The sequence below is a fragment of the Marmota monax genome, unplaced genomic scaffold (assembly GCF_021218885.2).
Source record: "Marmota monax isolate L192 unplaced genomic scaffold, Marmota_monax_Labrador192_F-V1.1 WCK01_AAM20220418_F8-fsc00030, whole genome shotgun sequence".
Lineage (NCBI taxonomy): Eukaryota > Metazoa > Chordata > Mammalia > Rodentia > Sciuridae > Marmota > Marmota monax.
Genome location: NW_026691988.1, coordinates 10671615 through 10691475, shown reverse-complemented (window position 1 = coordinate 10691475; position 19861 = coordinate 10671615). Strand labels below are relative to the sequence as shown.

The following is a 19861-nucleotide window of genomic DNA, read 5'->3' as shown; positions in this document are numbered from 1 at the left end:
TTCTCCATGATTCTGTAAGAAACCTGACACTAATTAGGCTAGCCCCAGAAGGAAAAAAAAATGATGACTCATAAACCACACTGGAGATAAACCAAGAAATAAGAAAAATTGATCTCTATCCAAAAGAATGACAATGGTGAAAAACTGCACTCATTAGGGGGCTAAGCAGGATTTAAATTTTTAAAAAAACAAAACATGGAGAGCCTGATAAGTTCTACCAGCTGCTCGTATTCTCTCTTACTATGTCATATGATGTTCATGTTCCCTGCCCCACCCCCTCCTGCTGCCTCCTTGTGCTTGTGGGCTGTGTGTGTTTGTGTGTGTGTGTGTGTGTGTGTGTGTGTGTGGTTTCTCTCAGCCCTGTAAGAATGCCACCCGCCTGCCTGCTCCTGCTGTTGCTGCGGCTCTGACTTGCTTTTTTGCTCCCTCTTTCCTCTCTCTTCTCTTCCTGCTTAGCTCCTTGCCTTCTGGTAAGTGTGACAAACACTCCCCCAGGCCCTGTGAGAAGATAGATGAAGGGTGCGGTTTGTGGTGTTCCAAACTTGCAGCTTTGAGACTGCCAGTGAACTGTTGAAGAACTTTCCATTGTTGTATTTGAATAATTAAAATGTGTGGCTCAGGAAGGCATGGTGTGTGGGATAGTTTGCTGGGACTGCCTGTACAAGTGAAAAATTCTCAGAGGAGGGTGGGAGCCCATAAAGTTTATAGAAGATAAAATTTAGAAATAATTTCTTTGTTGTAAAATACGTTACTATAAAAAGGATCATTTAAAAGTAACAAAATTTTTTGACTGTGTTTTCACAAAGGCCTCTTTAGGGATTAAGTTGTCTTGTGGCTTACAATGACTCAAGTATTCTGTTTTAAAATACATATGGAATAGGAGTTTAAAGTTAAATATCCACAGAACTAAGTATTAAAAACCTCAATGACTATGGTATCTGGTAAATGAATAAATCAAATACAAACAAAACACTTGCATGTAGTCTAATCACAGTAAAATTATATGGACAGAGTTTTAAAGTAATTGCCTTAAACTTTGATTTGGTTTATTTTAGATTTATCTCATCCTAGAATAATCTTCCCAACACTTGAAATGCCACATATGGCTTTAAACTAGCAAATGTTTACTATTTCAATTGATTTAAAAATTATTTTCTTGGGTTTCAAGGATGACTTGCTAAATGCCATGATTCATTTTTAGAAGAACTTAAAATAGCTCTGGCTGGACAGCAGGTGCTATGTGTATCTCTCCAAGATTAGGAGGCACAAGTTATATATAGATCAATGTGCATCTAAGTGGGGGTCAGGATAAAAAAAATCCAGTGACAAGACAATGAAGCTGTTGGCTGCATAATTTGATAATCAAGTTGATGAATTAAATTGGTGAACTTGCTTCCTTCTAAGTTAATGGGTATTTGGTGAGAGCCATAGGTGGGTGGTAATGTCTGTGCATTGAAATTTCCCCTCCCATTGTCATCCAAGCATTTGATGTCTACTCACCTGAGAATAGGAGAAGGAAGCTGTGCTGTTTAGAGAATAGTATGTTTTTGTTTTTATTTTCTTGCCAACAGAATAGCAAAACTTGTGAATTGTGAGAATCTTGCCATAGTTTTATACTGCTAATTATCATCTTCATTATTAAATATTATTTACAAATAAAATGCACCACAGCTTAAAGGACTAAGTGAAATTTATTGCAACCCTAAAAATAATAGTGGCCAGAATCTCTAGAATCTTCAGCCCATTCTTTCATGCCTGTTCCCGAACAGCCCATATTATATCTGAATTATTTTTCTAGTTCATCTCTTCCCTGTTTATCATGCACTGCTATTTCTTTAAAAATATTACATTTTCCTAGAGCTTTATTACTTAGTAAATAAAGTTGTAATTTATTTTCTTTTTTAAAAAAAGTCAAATTTTTAGAGTGGAATAAGAGGATATTGCAGAAATGTAAGAAATTAACAATATAGGCATCATTATGTTTCCATATTATTTGGTTTAGGTATACCTTCCCTCATTCCCTGTCTTATTCCAATAGCAATGCTAGTGTGATCTTCCAAAAGTGTTTTGTTGATTGATAACTGCATGCTGCTCATCTGGGAAAAAGCATATACTAGAAAACCAAGAAATATCTCCTATAGTAGCATAGTGACGAATTCACATCAAAGCATACTAATCAAATCTTGACTTACAAATCAAAATAGAGTTTAGGGATGTTATTATTATGAACGATTTTAATAAGAACAATGGCTCTTGACAATTTTAACTTTGAAGGAAAACATATATATCCTGTATCTTCAACGATTGTAACTCTATACAGAATTATATAAGAAAATCATGATACAAATTGGCCTAAGCAAAATGTCAAATAATACAAAAATCAACAGCACAAATTAATCAGTTAATATCAATAATAAGAGATGCTACAGAAAATTGTAGATCAAACAAAAAATATGTGGGTAATGTGACTTGATTTGAAAAAGGGCTTCCCGTTGTTTCTACTTTACTAATTGTGATATCAATAGTTTATTAAAGTACAGTCTTTATATCTTAGAAAACATATTAGTTGGTACCTATTTGGGAAGTATCCTGCCCATTAATATGTAACTGGATTAATAAGTAAAACCTAACTGTCCTTACCACTAGACACTACTTCCAGTATGGAGACTAATCACTCTGAACAGCTCTCAACTGAAGAGTCAACTCTGCCAGGAGACAGTTCATCATCACCTAATCAAAATGGCCTGGGGAAGCAAAACGGTCAGGATTCCTCAACCTCACTCCAAGAACCAGAGCAGGCAACAAGTGTGCACCCTGTAAAGGGAGCTCAAGATATCTCCGAAGAGTTGAATCGACAACTGGAAGACATCATTAACTTGTATGGATCTGCTGCCAGTACAATAGGAAAAGAAGGCTCTGCCAAAACACAGGAGCAGCCTGAAAATGCAGAGGCACCTGACAATGAGGATGGGGACTGTGAGGAAACCAATGAAGAGGCTGAAAGAGAACCCCTTGCTTCTGAAGAACCATCCATAGTCAAAGAACCTGTTGGCAATAAAGAGCAAAAATTGGAAAAGAAAATCCTAAAAGGATTAGGCAAGTAATTATTTTCTAATACATGACTTTTATTTATTCCTAAAACAGGGTACTTCCTTCAACCTTTATTAAAAGCCACATCTCATATTTGGATTACCAGAATACCTTCCATCAGAGTTTCCTAAAGTTTCTAGTCACTTCCCTTCAATAGAGCACAAGTAAATTTTTCAACACATTGCATATCTACTCTCTGTCTTAATGGCTTCCTATTGCTTGCAGGGAGAAAACCAAAATTTATAACAGATTTTTTTGAGGCCCTAATTATCTAACCCCAAGCAGTCCCAGCTTTACCTCATATCCCTCTGCTCCTCTTCAGCATCCTCTACCTGAATATTATGACCCTGTTACCACTCTCCCTGCAATCATTCTGATCTTCTGTTTCAATTCTTTGAACATGCCATGTTTTATTCCCCAAGGGACTGTACATATCCCAATTTTATTTACCTAAAAATCTCTACACATTCCTCACTGCCACCCCAATTCAGCCATTTGGGCACTTGACTCGTACTCATCATTCAATTCACCACTAAAATGGCATTTCCTTAGCCCAACACTAGATAAATTCTTAACTGTTTTGGGTCTTTACAGTACTATGTATCTTTCCATCATAGCTTTCATCGGTATTTGAAATGATTTTTTAAATTATCTGCTTAATGTATTTCCTCCTTACTAGATCTTTGTCTCAAAAGCAGTGTCTCAAGAGGGTGTATGTGTATTTGATGTCACTGGATGCATATTCCATAGAACAGAGGATGACACATTTTAAGTTCAATAGATAATTTGTTATAAGAATGAATGAATGAATGAATGAGAGAGAAATTGTTTAAAGCAAAACTAGTGGAGTCTAGATATAAGCAAAACATTACAATATAGATAGGTTTGTATATAAAATGAGTGTCAATTAGATCACTTAGTAGTATGTGTTCCATTATTATATAAAATATTTCTCACTGCATAGAATTCACCAGAAATGTTATCAATTGCATTTGTCAACAACTGCAGAAAATATATACTTGAACTCTTATTAATTCTTTTGTTCAATGAATATTTATTTCTTAATGCCTGGTCTTTATGAGGCACAGTGAGAGGTACACAAAAATATATAAGCCATGGCCTTTTGGTCAAGGATATTTAGGTATAGAGAGGAAAGCAGACATGTAGACTAATTGTTACATAGGATAAGTGCAAAATCAGGGAAAGGAAATATTTTTTGAAGAGCATGAAGGATTGATAGTACCTAAGATAGCTGTGAAAGAAGAATAAGAGTGCTAATTTTATAGCTATGTACTGAAAGAATGTTAGTTACTGCACATGGAAAGTCCCTCTTCCTGTCTTCCCTGGTGATTTTCACTGGAACACTTCCTACAAATGCCACCTCTTATGCCGTGCCCAGGTAGAGTTAGCCTCACTTTCCTTAATTTGCCACTAAATTTTCTGCATTTTTAGAAATGGGTTCAAACTCCAATAACAAATTATTATCTGCAAACTTAAAAGTAAATCTCCTTTACAGAAGGATCTCCTTGATGATTGAACTCATTGTTGCAAAGCTTTCAAGAAGTGCTAAAAGATACATTCTAATGACAGACTTGATCCACTCACCATAAAGATGAAAAGTATCCAGAAAAATACCTTTAAAATAAAATAGCTTCAAGTTCCAAAGTATAAGGTGGAAAGAATTCCAGTGTCTTTAGAAAATAGGGAAATATAATAAAATTACACTGTGGTATAGAGCAGTTTTTTCTTTCTCTAATCAGAACATCTTAGACATGTCCCTTTGCATTAGTCATTGTTAAAGTTTCCATAAAACCGTATCCAAAATCTCATCCCAGAGTTGAACAATTTCAAGTGTTCCTAAACAGAATAGTTCTTAACCATTTGTTTTATCATCCTAAAACTTACATAGGAATCCATGTGTGTGTGTTGTATTGATGGAAAAACATGAATAGGGATAAAATTCAAGGTATCCAATTTTGGCTTCTTCTTTCTATTCCATGAGTTATTTCATAATTTGTTTTAATCTTACAATTACCAAATAATCAGAATGCTTTTGTTTTTTATTTTTAGTATAAGAAAAATTCTGTTTCTCTAGTACTGCACTGTCTACAAGTTACCAAGTTCCAAATGAATGTGTTTGACTAGAATCAATGTTTGTGACTCAGAGACACACTCTAATCACCCTTGTGGGGCTAAGCACTTTTCTGTGCCATCCCATTCAACATCATTTGCATGTTTTGTCAAACACAGTACTATTTTTGTTAGTAAATTAAGACACTTTTAGGCAAACCTATACTAAAAATAACCACTTTAAACTTATTTCAGTTATTTATTTTAGGAGATTTCTTGACTGCTTATCAATTAAATGACGCTGCACTTTTTCTACATCAATGGTTTTTCAAACTTAACTTTGCATTAGAACCAAATGCAGAATTGGTCAAAATTCTGAGATTTAGAACTGGAAGGTCCAATGTGGGGGCCAAGGCACCATGACAATTTTGACACAAGTAGATGTAGAAGCAATGTTGCTATGGCCCCAGAAAGGGATTCCTCTACCCTAATGGAGAAAACAAAGTTCTGGCTGTAGTCTTCTTCTAGAACCTTTTTATTAAAAGTTCTTTAAAAAAATATTTTTATTAGTTATAGATGGACACATGTCTTTATTTTATTTATTTTTTATATGGTACTGAGAATCGAACCCAGTGCCTCACACATGCTAGGCAAGTGCTCTACCATGGAGCCACAACCCCAGCCCTATTAAAACTTCTTTTTAATAAGTCATTCAATGCATACTTAAAGATCTACCCTTAAACTTTTCTTTCATTCTTAATTAAAGTCTTTAACTATAGTATTATCAGATATTAGTTGCTTTATTGGTAGTTTTGACACACTGAAATGTCCTGACTCCATAATTCAAAATTTTCCAAAGTATATTATTGAAGATATATGATTTTTCAGACAAAATTAAACAGTTTCCTCAATGCCAGAATTTTCTGATCTCCGATATACACATACACAATGAAAATCCCAAATAGTGATGGGCACAGATTCCATCATTTCCTAAACTTATTAAACCAGCAAGACCTTTTTACCCCAGGACACCCTGAGTAAGTTGGAAATGTGTCTAAAGCCAAACATAAAGGACTTGCTTTTCCCATAGAGGATGCTTATTCTCCACAGTCAATGCACCCACACTAAAGCAGTTGGGGAGCATTTAAAATTCCTTTAGCTGGTAGAATTTCTTTCCCTTGGGCATCCAAAGAAAAACAAACAAACAAACAAACAAAAAGATTCCCCATTATATGATACTATGTTAAAGTTTCCATAAGTGTCTTGTTAACATCTAAAGTATCCCCCATGCTTCCCCACCCCACCCTTCAGGGTCATAGTGATTTAGTAATCATTTCTTTGACAACCTTACATGGACTGCAAAAGTACCACAAAATAATAAGATTAAGACAATCATAATATATAATATACCTTCTAATACTTTGGTTATAACTGACTGACTAGGAAGTCATAGGTTTTAAGTATAAACCTGGGAGAAAAACAAAGCTGATACACAGGTCCATTCTGAGCTCAGAATCCATCTAGTCAACTAATTTTATACACAGGGAAATTAAAATGCAGAGAGTTTAAGAGTCTGACAAAAAAAGGGGGGTTACTCTAGGACTAAACTCAGAATCCATTGAGTTAACCCACTAATCTTATAAACAAGAAAATTGAGGGTGTAAAAAATGCAAAGAAAGGTTGCTCAACAATGACAGAGTCAGTTTTAGAACTCATGTCTCCTCTTTTTAGTCCGGTGTGAATTTAACTACATTATCCTTCCTATTCTCTAGATATATGAAGCTTATTTCCTTGAAAAGATATGCATAGATGCTCAGTAATTATTTGTCTTACATATGTTATTTTAAAATTATATTATTAGGGACAATTAATATTGAAATGTCAATTTGGGTCTAACATTGAAAGAATGTTTATAATATTACTGTTGTAAGTTTTGATCACAACATATGGAAACCAGGAAGAGGATACAAAGGCACACAAATATGTATTCAAGACAAAATTTTGGTCCCAAAGATCAAAAAAATAATTTTGGAAAAGACAAAACATAGTTTTGGAAGTTTGAACACATCAAATCTACATAAGTTGTCCACTATATTTAGTATAAACAATCATTACTATGCTAGAAGTTCAGGAAAAATTCTGGCCCACATTGCTACAGCTGGTTCAGTTGTCTTAATTTAAGATTTTTAATTTCTTTGATGTGAAAATAATACCTTCATATTCCAGTATAATTGTGCCAGTGACCACAGCCACATGTGACACTCTAGCTGCACAGGTGGTTCAACTTTCATGTAGACTTCTATCCAACCTAGCATTTTCTTTGTTATGATTTTCCTGCTCTTTAATTTTAATTTTTATGTTTCCTCTTGGTGCATATTAATTACATAGAATAGTGGGTTTTATTGTGGCAAAACAGAGCCTTTTGCAGTATGGTAGCCATATGCCTTCCCCAGCTGTAATGGGGAAGAAGTAAAGCTTGCTGTGGAATGACACATCAAAGAGGAGGCAGGTGATCCCCCTCCTGATACGATGTTTCACAGTCAAGTCAGTTGTTTTTGCTCTGTATCTAACTGTGTCAGCAAATGACCCTGTTTCCATGGGAATGTAATTATAGCTTTTCTTAGAGGATAAGCAATTCTCTAGCTATTCCCCTCTTCCTCTGTTATGCACACAATATCCTAGTCAAACAAAAACAATTCAAGTTTAAAACCTAAGGTCTCTGATGTCACAAATTTATAAATTGGGCACATACTCTATCTCAAATTTGTTGAATTTTTTGTTTTTGTTAAAGGAAAGAATAATTTTCAAAGGTGTATTGATATATCTGAATGTTAACCTTCTATACAAAATAATGACTTTTAGAGCAGAAAGGGCCTTAATGAATACAAAGGTTAAATAAACAATAGCAACAATAGACTGTACAGCTACTGAAAACAAAACCTAAGGAGAGAGATTCTTTTTTTTTTTTTTACTGTGTATGCTAAATTATTATTTTTTATTGGTTGTTCAAAACATTACAAAGCTCTTGACATATCATATTTCATACATTTGATTCAGGTGGGTTTTGAACTCCCAATTTTACCCCAAATACAGATTGCAGAATCACGTCGGTTACACATCTACATTTTTACATAATGCCCTATTAGTAACTGTTGTATTCTGCTACCTTTCCTATCCTCTACTATCTCCCCTCCCCTCCCCTCCCATCTTCTCTCTCTACCCCATCTACTGTAATTCATTTCTCTCCTTGTTTATTTTCCCATTCCCCTCACAACCTCTTATATGTAATTTTGTATAACAATGAGGATCTCCCTCCATTACCTCCAGGCAATGAATTTCCCTCTTAAAACTGCTTTCATTGTGTCCCATAGATTCCGATATGTTGTGTCTGTATTTTCATTTATCTCTAAGAATTTTTTGATTTCCTCCTTTATGTCTTCTGTAACCCATTGATCATTCAGTAACATATTGTTCATTTTCCATGTGATGTAGGATTTTTCCTTCCTTCTTTTATCATTGATTTCCAGTTTCATTCCATTATGATCAGATAAAATGCATGGGATTATCTCCACCCTGAGGGTTGCCCTATGGCATAATATATGGTCTATTTTTGAGAAGGATCCATGTGCTGCTGAGAAAAAAGTATATCCACTTGATGATGGTTGATATATTCTATATATGTCAGTTAAGTCTAGGTTGTTGATTGTGATATTGAGTTCTATAGTTTCTTTATTCAACTTTTGTTTGGAGGATCTGTCAAATGGTGAGAGAGGTGTGTTGAAGTCACCCATAATTATTGTGTTGTGGTCTATTTGATTCTTGAACTTGAGGAGAATTTGTTTTATGAACGTCGCAGCACCATTATTTGGTGCATAAATATTGATAATTGTTATGTCTTGTTGGTGAATGGTTCCTTTTAACAGTATATAATGTCCTTCCTTATCCCTTTTGATTAACTTAGTCTTGAAGTCGATTTTATTCGATATGAGGATGGCCACCCCTGCTTGCTTACAAGGACCGTGTGCATGGAATACTTTTTCCCAACCTTTCACCTTCAGCCTGTGTATGTCTTTTGCAATCAGATGTGTCTGCTGGAGGCAGCATATTGTTGGATTTGTTTTTTTAATCCATGTTACCAGTCTATGTCGCTTTATTGGAGAGTTTAAGCCATTAACATTTAGAGTTACTATTGAGAGAGATTCTTAATGGGGAGACAGAACCACTGGACTCACTCAATTGTTTCTAACTCCACCAAATAAAGCAAGTAATGATTTCATTTGTCAGTACTCAAAATGAGAGGTGTCCCAGCATACACTGAAAGTCACAGGTGAGAATAAGACCTGTCTTTCCTCTAGTTGTAGTATTCACATGATACCAGTGTGAGATAGTTGGCTTTGTTTTATCCTATTATTATCAATGTTTACTGAGCACTTGCCATTGGCCAAACACTGCTAGGCCTGATCTACTGTAATCACTTGCCTTTAATGAGTAACAATAACCCGGAGAGTAGTTGTTCAATTGCCTGGTCTAAAGTCAACGGTGCGGATCATCCCAGATGCTAGAGGAGTAACTGAAATCATGCATCCAGTAAGGGTGGGGCAGCAGTGACTATCAATTGCAAAGGAAAGCATCATGCCACAGGCTATAAATGAGGAGATGAGAGGCCCCACTCTCGCACACCTTCTCCCTTGTCTTAGGCTGTGTCTCTAATCTGAATTAATTTACTGGGCAAAGACAGATAAAAACTAATGGCTGGGAATGAGGTCATTTTTCTTTATTTCAAAAGAATTTTCTTTTATTTCTCTGGGTTTCCCTAGAATCCAAATTCCCCATTGGAGTACAGTGATTTAGAACAAGAAGAGTAACCTTGGATTCAAGCCTTGGTCATGCCAGCACTAATTATATAACTTTGGTTTTTTTCTGAGTCTTAGATACTTTATCAATAAAAGTAAACCAGTTAGTCTGGATACTCTTTGAAGTTTCTTCTAGACCTAAAATTCTTAAATTGCATGTAAGGTTGCCAGATTAAGTAAATAAAAATAAAATATGCCCAGTAAACTTTGAATTTCAGGTTAACAGTTAATAATTTTTTAGTACATATTCCATGCCCATAGTTCCTCTTGGCAACCCTAATTCCATCACACATTTGCCTGTCCGGTATGGAAGCAGATATTCTAGCCAAGATGAAATGTCGGTTCTTGAGGAATAGGTTGTCAAAATTGGTTAACATTCTAGTGTGAATTTGTGTCAGAAAACATGGGCTCTATTGGTTGGTTTGACCACCCCACTTTGAAAACCCTGAGAATCCCTGTTAAATAATCATGGACAGATTAGTTTTAAAATGTAGCACCAAGTCCAATTGTGAGCAGAAAATGAAACTGTCATCAGAGATTAATAAGGCCTGGGTGGGGCAAAGGAAAGCCTGAGAAGCCCAAGTCCAGAATCATGGAGACAAAAAAAGAACTGTGGAAAAGTTCTTCCATGTTTCGAATGTTTTCCTTCTATATTGATCTTATTCTGTTTGGTGGGATATATGATTAGAGTTTACATTACATACGATAGGATATATGATCATAGAACAGGTTTGTGAGCAAATAGAGGAGAAAGGGATACTAAAAGAATATGGACAGGGGTCAGTAAATGAGCACACTACACTGTCAAGTTTCTCTGCTTTTAATTGTAATTTTAGCAATTCCATGTGTTGATACTGGCCTTTTCATGCTAACCAGGAATTTTGACTTGTTGTTTTGCTTCTTTCTTATGAAAGTAGGAAAATAGGTGATTTATTCTTTCATAAGTCAGTATTTTGATACATAATGTGTCTTTTGAATATTAAGAATACAAGGCAGAAAGTAACAAGAATGAATTCTTAAGATGAAAATTTGGGCATTATTCTTATAGCAAACATTGAGAGTTTACCATGACATGAACTTGTAGCACGCATTTTTCATAAACTTCTCAGCTAATCATAATCCTCACTCTATGAGGTAGGTGTCATCCTTTTGTATAGGAAAAGGAGGCTGAGGCAGGAGGATCATGAGTTCAAGCCAGCCTCAGCAATAGTGGGCACTCAGTGACACCCTCTGTCTAAATAAAACCCAAAATAGGGCTGGGGATGTAGCTCAGTAGTCTGGTGCCCTTGAGTTCAATCCCCAATATCTCCCTCCCAAAAAAAGAAAGAAAATTGTATCTGAGGTTTAGAAAGGTTATTAACTTGGTCAATGTTGGTAGTAACTTGCAAGTAACCAATCTGAGATACCAGTCCACATCAACTGACTACAAGCTCAACACTTATTTTTTAAGTAACACTCCTCTATGCCCTTTTTTAAGGCAAAGAAGCCAACTTGCTAATGCAAAATCTGAACAAGCTACAGACACCTGAAGAAAAGCTTGATTTTTTACTCAAGAAATATGCTGAATTGGTAAGATCTTTGATTGGCTCTTTTTTTTTTTGATCAGCAATATCAAAACTAAAATTCATAAAAGAAGAATTTTTTAAGGAAAAGAAAAATTGATAAATAACAGTAAAAGAAAGAAAAAGGATAGAATCAGAATCTACCTTCACCTATGTGCATAATTTTGGGAATGAGAGAAAAGTACAGATAATTGAAAATCATGGATATTTTTAAGTTCTTTTAAACTTTAGAATAAAGCAGAAATATACTCAACATAAGGATAAATAAATCTTAAACTATTATTCAGTCATATCTCCAAGGAACAAAGGAAGGAAGGCAGAGAGTTGAATTAATGCTACCCCTCAGTTTATGGCACACTCTTGTCTGGTATGGCTCATTTCTCTATTTCTCCTTCTTCTCTCCTCCCCTACAATAGCAAAGTAGTCGTTCCATAAGAATTGTTCTGTGCCTACTTCCAGGTCCTTCCCTGGCAGCCTTCCTCTCAACAGGGCCCCAGAATCAAGGGAAGCCAAACCAAGTTATGCAAGAGTTGTTGAATGGCATCTTCTTCTCAGGCTTTAGAACTGGCCAATAAGAGAAAAGAGGAGGGCTCAGTGAGGGCAATATCTCTAGTTTCAATAAGAAACTAGAAAGAAATAGATCCCAGCTGCCCCTTCAACTTACCTACTCATACCAAGGCCATTCTTGTTTGGTTTCTAGAGCCCCGTTCTGTACTTGGCTTTACTGGGTTGCATTCTGAATCAGCACAGGATGTCACTTACAGTGCTGCATTACCACAGTAGTGTATTGGAGAAGAATCACTTCTCCAGCCTGACCAAGATTCCTCCACGAGTCAGGGTTGTTCACCTTGGCCCCAACGACCACCTGAACCCACTCATCTTCCTAGTCAAGCAGTCATCTCCACAGAGGTTATTTGCTAGGAAATCTAACTCAATTCAAACCTTAATTACTATACTTTGGCATTTGTTTATTCTCCTATAACAAACTTTAAAACTCCAAATATCATTCCCAGAAAAAGTGAGTAAGGAAAAAATTTGCTCTCCAAAATTCATTACATTTCTTTTTCAGGATGGAAAAAACATGAAGAATTTTAATTTTTTACTTGGAGAAGAAAGCCTATTTCCTTGCTCATTAATTTGGATATTAATGTAGAAAACATCTGAAACATCATTGTTAACATGGAATAAATCATAAATTTCAAAGCTCTGAATCAAACTGATACTTTAGTTCACTCATCCTTATAGCCTGAATCCTGTAATATTATCCACCATTGTATTCATTAATAAATAAGTGTAAGTTCATTAATAAATAAGGACACATGACTAAATTAAGAAATGGCCTAAGAAAAACAGTTTCTGCAAGTTTTTTTTTTAACTTTTAGGTAGTTAAAACAACATCATTAAAGCAATTCTAATTTAGCATTTGGTATTAATTTTACTTTTTTAAAAGAGAGAGAGATTGCAGATAAAATCCTATATGCCTGTTACGATTGTACAGAAAAACCACGCTTAGGTGCATTGTTAAATCACAAAACCCAGCATTTAGCTAAGGTTGACTTAGTTGCAATATGTTTACTTTCATTTATTAAGAAGTTCCATGCATTCATATGCATTCACATAAATCTGAATTATTTCAATAAAATTATCCACATACTAAATTTTTTAAAAAAGATCAGAAAGAGATTTTATATTAAAAAGAAGTTTCACTTAGATCAAAGTAAAATATATTTAAATTTTAGATTTGTATGATCTTGCAGTATAACTAAAATGGTAAATAGTCAATGAGTGAGCACAAATCATCTCTTTTCCAGCTTAAAAAATACATGCAGGGTACCTTCCTTCTGACACTCACATAAAGCCACATTAGGACAGTGTTCTCCAAATGGAAAGTTTTGTCCATCAAGGGACAACAGGCATCTGTCCGAATATAGACTTGAAAGTCAAAGTGGGATAGAATTATTAGCATATAGTTCACAGGGGCCAAGGATGGTACTAAACCACCAACAATGGACAAGATATTGCCCAATAAAAAATTATGTGGATCATTGTGTCAATAGTGATGAAGCTGAGAAGCCCTGTAATATGATTTAACCTTTAAAAGGTAGTCTAAATCATAATGGTGATGACAATAATAACAATATATAAATTTAAAGGAAGAATATGTCATTTAAAATTTAAATATAAGCATGGGAAATTTCACCACTGTCTAATAACAATGGTGTGACCTGAAAGAACAACTTAGAAGTTTAGCATGAGAAACATAATAGAAGATCACTGCCTTTCCAAGGCGGCAATCAGCATTTTTAGTAGCATGGCTCTTGTGTTTTTCCAATGCTAATTCCCACTACTAAGTAGAAATTGCACATGAGTGTGAAGGTAGAACATCAAATACACATATCTTTGGCTTAACTGAGGGTTTATAAATGGTTATTTCAATGTAGGAGGAGAAAGGGAGGAAAAATCAAAATGTAAACGGAAGAAATTGTGATAGAGTGCTGTTCATGTACCTCAGAAAACACAAATGTCTTTTAAAAAGAGGGAAACTGAGGCACAGATCATGGCTTGTGTGAAATTTGTACCCATTTGTGTCAAGCTCTTTGAGACACCAGGAATAGCTGGGGTCTAGAAGCACCAAGGGCTCTCCAGGGCTTTTCCTTTCTGCTAGCCAACAAGGTCATTATTAGGACTAGTACCTTCCTAGCTTAAACTCTATTCAGACCCTAAGAGAACTGAGTCTAACTAAGCAATGATCTTTAGAAAAAGGGATGCTGCTTCAACATGACCACACCAATGGTCAGTTTCAGATTGACATTCCTAGAATCCTCCTAGAATCTGCTAGTGTCTCTCTCTCTCTCTCTCTCTCTCTCTCTCTCTCTCTCTCTCTCATGCTGGGGATTGAACCCAGGGCCTTGTGCTTGTGAGACAAGCCCTCAACCAATTGAGCTAGTCTCTCTCTGGTAGCTTGTAGAGTTTGGTCCCCATACTCCTCCACTGAGATAGGATTCCAAAATAATGCTTCCAGATTTTGAAAGTAAAAATTCAGTACACACAGTTAAATTTACATTTCATTTGTAACATTTTTTTTTTTTGGCAAAAGTGTATCCCACCAGTATTTGGGATATATTTATACTAAAAACTTATTCCTTATTCATCTGAAATGTAAATGTAACTGAGTGTCCTGTATTTCACCTGTCAACTCTATCTAAAATTTTACCATTCCAAGATGAAAAGAACAGGGGTAAACTGGTTTCATTTCACAAGCCACTCCTGGTAGTTTAGTTGTAGTTTCTAGAGGGGCGTGAGAAGAGCTTACCTGGGTTCGCAAATAACATGCACCATGATGTGTTTTCAGTAGGCATGGAGTGGGTGAGCAGGGATGGGTGGGGAGCAGGGTAAATTACAGAAACTTGCCTTTCATGCTGTTGAGCTGTGCACTGGCTATTCCCAATGCTATGGTGGAAAACTGTCAGTCCTTAGGTAGTTGAGGGATACTTTCTATTCTCCTTCCTACACTCAAAGTCCAAAGTTATAAAGAAGACAACTTTATCTTCTACTTACCAGAAGACTGCTTTTCTCTTTCCTATTTTAAAAATAGCACTGGAAGTTTGTTTTGTGAAAAATGAAATATAATCCAAGCAGACAAACTGTTGACCATTGTATGAATACAGGTTTTGCTATGAATTCTGCCAGTTTCCAGATTCTGAGATATGTCTTTCTATCTTGTCTCTGGCATCACTAAATAAACTCAAGAAAAATATTTTTAGACTACCAAAAAAATTCAAAGTAAAAAGATACTACTAATTGTAATGTAAAACATAAATATGCTCTAAAAACTGTATCTACAAATATTACAAAGGCAACACTTGTGAAATTCATGTGTTTCCAGAGGGACAGATAATAGCAAAAAAAAAAAAAAGTTTCTGAACAACCACAGAATGGTCTCTAGATTTTATCCTTTTCTATCAACTGCAAAGCATTCCTACCCAGTTTCTGTTATTTTCTTTCTCATGCGTATCCCCATGCCTAGCTGGATGAACATCGCACAGAGCAAAAGAAGTTAAAGGTCCTACAAAAGAAACAGATGCAAATCCAGAAAGAAAAGGACCAATTACAAAGCGAACACAGCAGAGCTATCCTGGCTCGAAGCAAACTGGAGAGTCTGTGCCGAGAGTTGCAGAGACACAATAAGACACTGAAGGTATGTGTCACACTGGCTTAGGAAAAAAAAAAGAAAAAAGAATGACACACTTTCTTGCAGGCTACATTGACATGGGCAGTTACTACTACTTGTGAAAAGAGCATGAGTCTTAGAATCAGAGCAGTATGTTCAAATACTGGCTCTGCCGTTTGATCGCTTATGACCCCCAATAAGTTATTTTACCTCCCTGTGCTTGTTTCCTCACCCATAAAATGGTGATTATCCCAGCTTCACCATGTGTTTGGGGAAAAATTAGATCCTATGTGTGTGGTGCTCACAGACATAACACAGTGCAGACCCTCAATAAGTGCTATTTCCCTTACCTTCTTATTAGGTTGAGTATTTTTTTGTTGATATTGTTTTATTTTGTTTTGTTTTTGGGGGGTAGTCCTAGATTACTTTAAAATATTTGTAAAAATTCTTCATTTTATTTTATAATGAATTCTGCATGACATGAAATAAATAGACACAAATCTAGTTGATACAATAAGTGAGATTGAGAGCTGAAATGTCAACTGAAAAAAGAAGATACTTGGAAAAACACTGAGGCGCTCTGGATTTAATTATTCAATCTCAAAATAATAGACTGATTACTTTCCTCAGACTTCATGGGTTTCAATAATTACAGCATAAGCCCCTAGCAGTGTGATTAATTCGATTATGTGCAGACACTTCCTCCATTCAATAAACCACGATGCAGGGCTCTCTCGATGATAGTACTGTCTGTACCCACATTTCCCTTTCCAGAGGAAAATCCCAAAGCAGTTAACAAACAGTAATTAATTAGACACCAATGTTCCTGTGAGGTAGTTATTATTAAGTGTGTTTAAAAGGAGATACCTTAAGAACTAAAGACATAAAAATCCTTGTTTAGTTTGCACAATGAGTTGGGGGGTGGGGGAAGGAAAGACTAGTTGTTCTGTGTACTCCAAATTGTTTTTTTTTTAAATTTAATTTTTTTTCAATTTATTTATTTATTTATTATTTTTGCATTACAATTCTTAATGGCCTTGTAACGTGTAACACATTCACACCAATTTTATACAAAACAAAGACACTAAAATACATTAATGACATGAAATAAAAAAAACAACAACATCAAAGAAATGGACAAGCATATGCCTGATTAGGTAATATGGAAAGGCCTTATAAGGGAGGTACATTAATTCAATGCTCGAAGAGTAAATGCAACCCTTTATTTTTCTTTTATTATACTTGGTTTAATTTTTTTCTGATCATGAAAGTAGTACATGGTCACTACTAAGAATTTTTTTTAAATTCAAAAATGAAAATCATCCCACATCCTCAGTACCTGGAGATAGCCATTTCAACTAGAGGATATATTTCCTTCATTGAAGTCTTAGACAAACTTTGATGTCCTAATCCAAAGTTAAAAAAAACAAACAAACAAAGTAAGGAATAGAACAGAACAGAAAGTCCAAATTGTTTTTGATACCTGGAAATGGAAGTCCAGTGTGATGAACTCTTAACTCTCAAATGACAAGTCTGAGGAGATGAGCTTCTGGCATCTTTTCAATGATTGAACTAGGACTATCAGAAACCTAAAATAGATGGGGGCCTGGAGATGGGAACATTATACTAGGTTTGGTCAGCTTTTTCATTGCTGTGAGTAAAACACCTGACAAAAACAATTGTAGAGGCGGGTAAACTTTATTTGGGAGCTCACAGCTTCAGAGGTCTCAGTCCATAGGAGGCTGGCTCCATTCCTCAGGGATCAAGGTAAGACAGCACCGCATGCCAGATGAATGTGGCAGCTTACATGATGATCAGGAAGCAGAGAGAGACTCCACTCACCAGACACAAAATATATCCCCCAAAGGTACACCCCCCGCCAATAACCCACTTACTCTAGCCACTCCCCACCTGCCTGCAGTTACCACTCAGTTAATCCCATCAGGAGACTAATTCACAGATTGGGTTAAGAATCTCACAATCCAATCATTCTCCTCTAAATCTTCTGTAGTTCAGATAAAGTGCCTGGGTTCAATCCCCAGTTCTAGGGGAAAAAAAAATACTGCAAAGAGATATAACTAAACCTCTTCTTGCATTGTCTCACACATGAGCTTTTGGAGGACACCTTATATCCAAACCATAACAATCTTCAAGTCAATATATGTATTCCAGTGATAGTATTCCGTGTTTACATTAATTCTTCCAATTTACAGTACAGTCATGTAATGAGGAGATACAACTAAATCAGATAAGGTGAAGAAATGTATCAAGAAAGAGATTAAAAGAGAGAATTATGTGGCTTGGACCCTCTGGGGAACATTCAAAGGCAGAATGATAGAATAACAGAAACCCCTAGAGGAATGCCTGAACACCCTCAGTCATGGCTTACAATCATGGACAATGAAATTATATACTTTTATTATGCCAGGAATTGTGCTAAGTGTTTTATGTCTGTTCTTTCATTTGATCTTCACCAATAATGCTGTGAAAGTTAATATCTCCACTGATGAAGAAACTGAGACTTAACAATCCAAATCAGTTGTCCAAGGTCATGAATATTTTCAGTGCCAAAATCAGGATGCAGATTCAAAATATTTTCTAACTTCCCTTCTGATTTTTTTCTTTAACCTGTAGGTTACTTACAAGTATTGTTTAATTTATATAGCCCATCATTCTGTCTATATTGATGAACATACTATGAGTACTGAATGTTAATGTAGCACTCCATAGGTAACCATTAAGTTTAGGTCATTTATGTCTTTTCTGAATTTTTGTCCCATTGCTGAGCAATAGTTGTCAAAAATCTACTCTGTGGAATTGTCTTCTACTTTTAACTTTATTAATTCTTTCTTCATGTGTCTCAAAGAATTATAGTAGATACATACACATTTATGAATATTTTGTCTCCTTGATGAATTGACCACTTTAACATTAGAAAATGTCCTTTGGTAATAATCTTCATCTTGATATTTATATTATCTGGTATCAATATAGCCACTCTAGTGTTCTTTTATTGTTTTCCAGGGATATCTCTTTTCATTCCTGTATTTTCAACTTGGGTCTATAAGTTAAAGTACATGTCTTATAGATATACTTTGTAGTAAAGTAATGGGCCATTACTTTAATTAAAGTAATGGCCCATTAACATATAATGTAGACTGACCGCAACTCATTCAGCCATAGAACAGGTAATTTCAGGCTGCAATTCGCCTGCGGCTTGCAGACAGATTGCTAGGGTTCAGCGCCTGGGGGCTTCTTAAAATCTGATCTTATCGGAGTGAACACGGAGCGCGGGGCGGCCAAGTCCCGGCTCCCGGAACTGTCCCGGAACCGCCCTGGCTCCGGGCTGCGGAGCCTGCGGAGGCTGCTTCTTGGACCCTGCTAATATCAGAGCAAACACGAAGCACCAAGAAGCCGAATTCCAGCTCCCGGAACTGAGCCCGCGGGGACTGCTTCTTGGAGCTTACACTTATAGGAGCTTACACCGAGCACAGAGCGGCCGAGTTCCGGCTCCCGGAACCGTCCCAGAACCGCCCTGGCTCAGGGCTGCGGAGCCCGCGGAGGCTGCTTCTTGGACCCTGCTACTATCAGAGCATACACCAAACACTAAGCGGCCGAATTCCGGCTCCCGGAACTGAGCCCGCGGGGGCTGCTTCTTGGAGCCTACACTTATAGGAGCTTACACCGAGCACGGAGCGGCCGAGTTCCGGCTCCCGGAACTTCCCTGGACCGGGGCTAGGAGCCCACGGAAGCTGTGTCTCGGTCCGGGTCCTGCTGAGGGCAGGTCAGGACTCACCCATTGCTTGGGTTGCCTGGCAAGGGGAACGAAATGCTGCCATTCGCATAGGATACCAACATGGCAGAGATCTGATGTCAGCAGAAAGCGGTGGAGGAGAGATCTTCATCAATACCAGCGGTGACATAAGCAGTTGGTCTCCTGGTAAGGGGGGTGAGGCTCAGTCACCCGAGTCTCCTCAATTTGTCCTCGAGCCAGAGGGAAGGAGCCGGGCCGCCGCCAGCCCCCGGAGCAGGCCCAGCGGCTCGCCAGCGTGGTGACCGCGTGACCCCAATTGGAGAGGGGGCGGAGCGGAGCCGCCACCCACACCCGCCAGGTG

At 36.7% G+C, this 19861-nt stretch overlaps 1 protein-coding gene across 1 annotated transcript in view; it reads left to right on the top strand.

Annotated features, from left to right (window-relative positions):
* The first annotated feature begins 313 nt into the window (after positions 1 to 313).
* The window catches only part of Txlnb (taxilin beta), a 51300-nt gene continuing 31752 nt past the window's right edge, over positions 314 to 19861 (top strand). Inside the window, exons 1-4 of the mRNA XM_046450465.2 lie at positions 314 to 470; positions 2647 to 3096; positions 11491 to 11582; positions 15603 to 15773. Of these exons, the coding sequence (XP_046306421.1) occupies positions 2661 to 3096; positions 11491 to 11582; positions 15603 to 15773 (699 nt within the window). The 5' untranslated portion in view covers positions 314 to 470; positions 2647 to 2660. The remainder of the gene's footprint in view (positions 471 to 2646; positions 3097 to 11490; positions 11583 to 15602; positions 15774 to 19861) is intronic.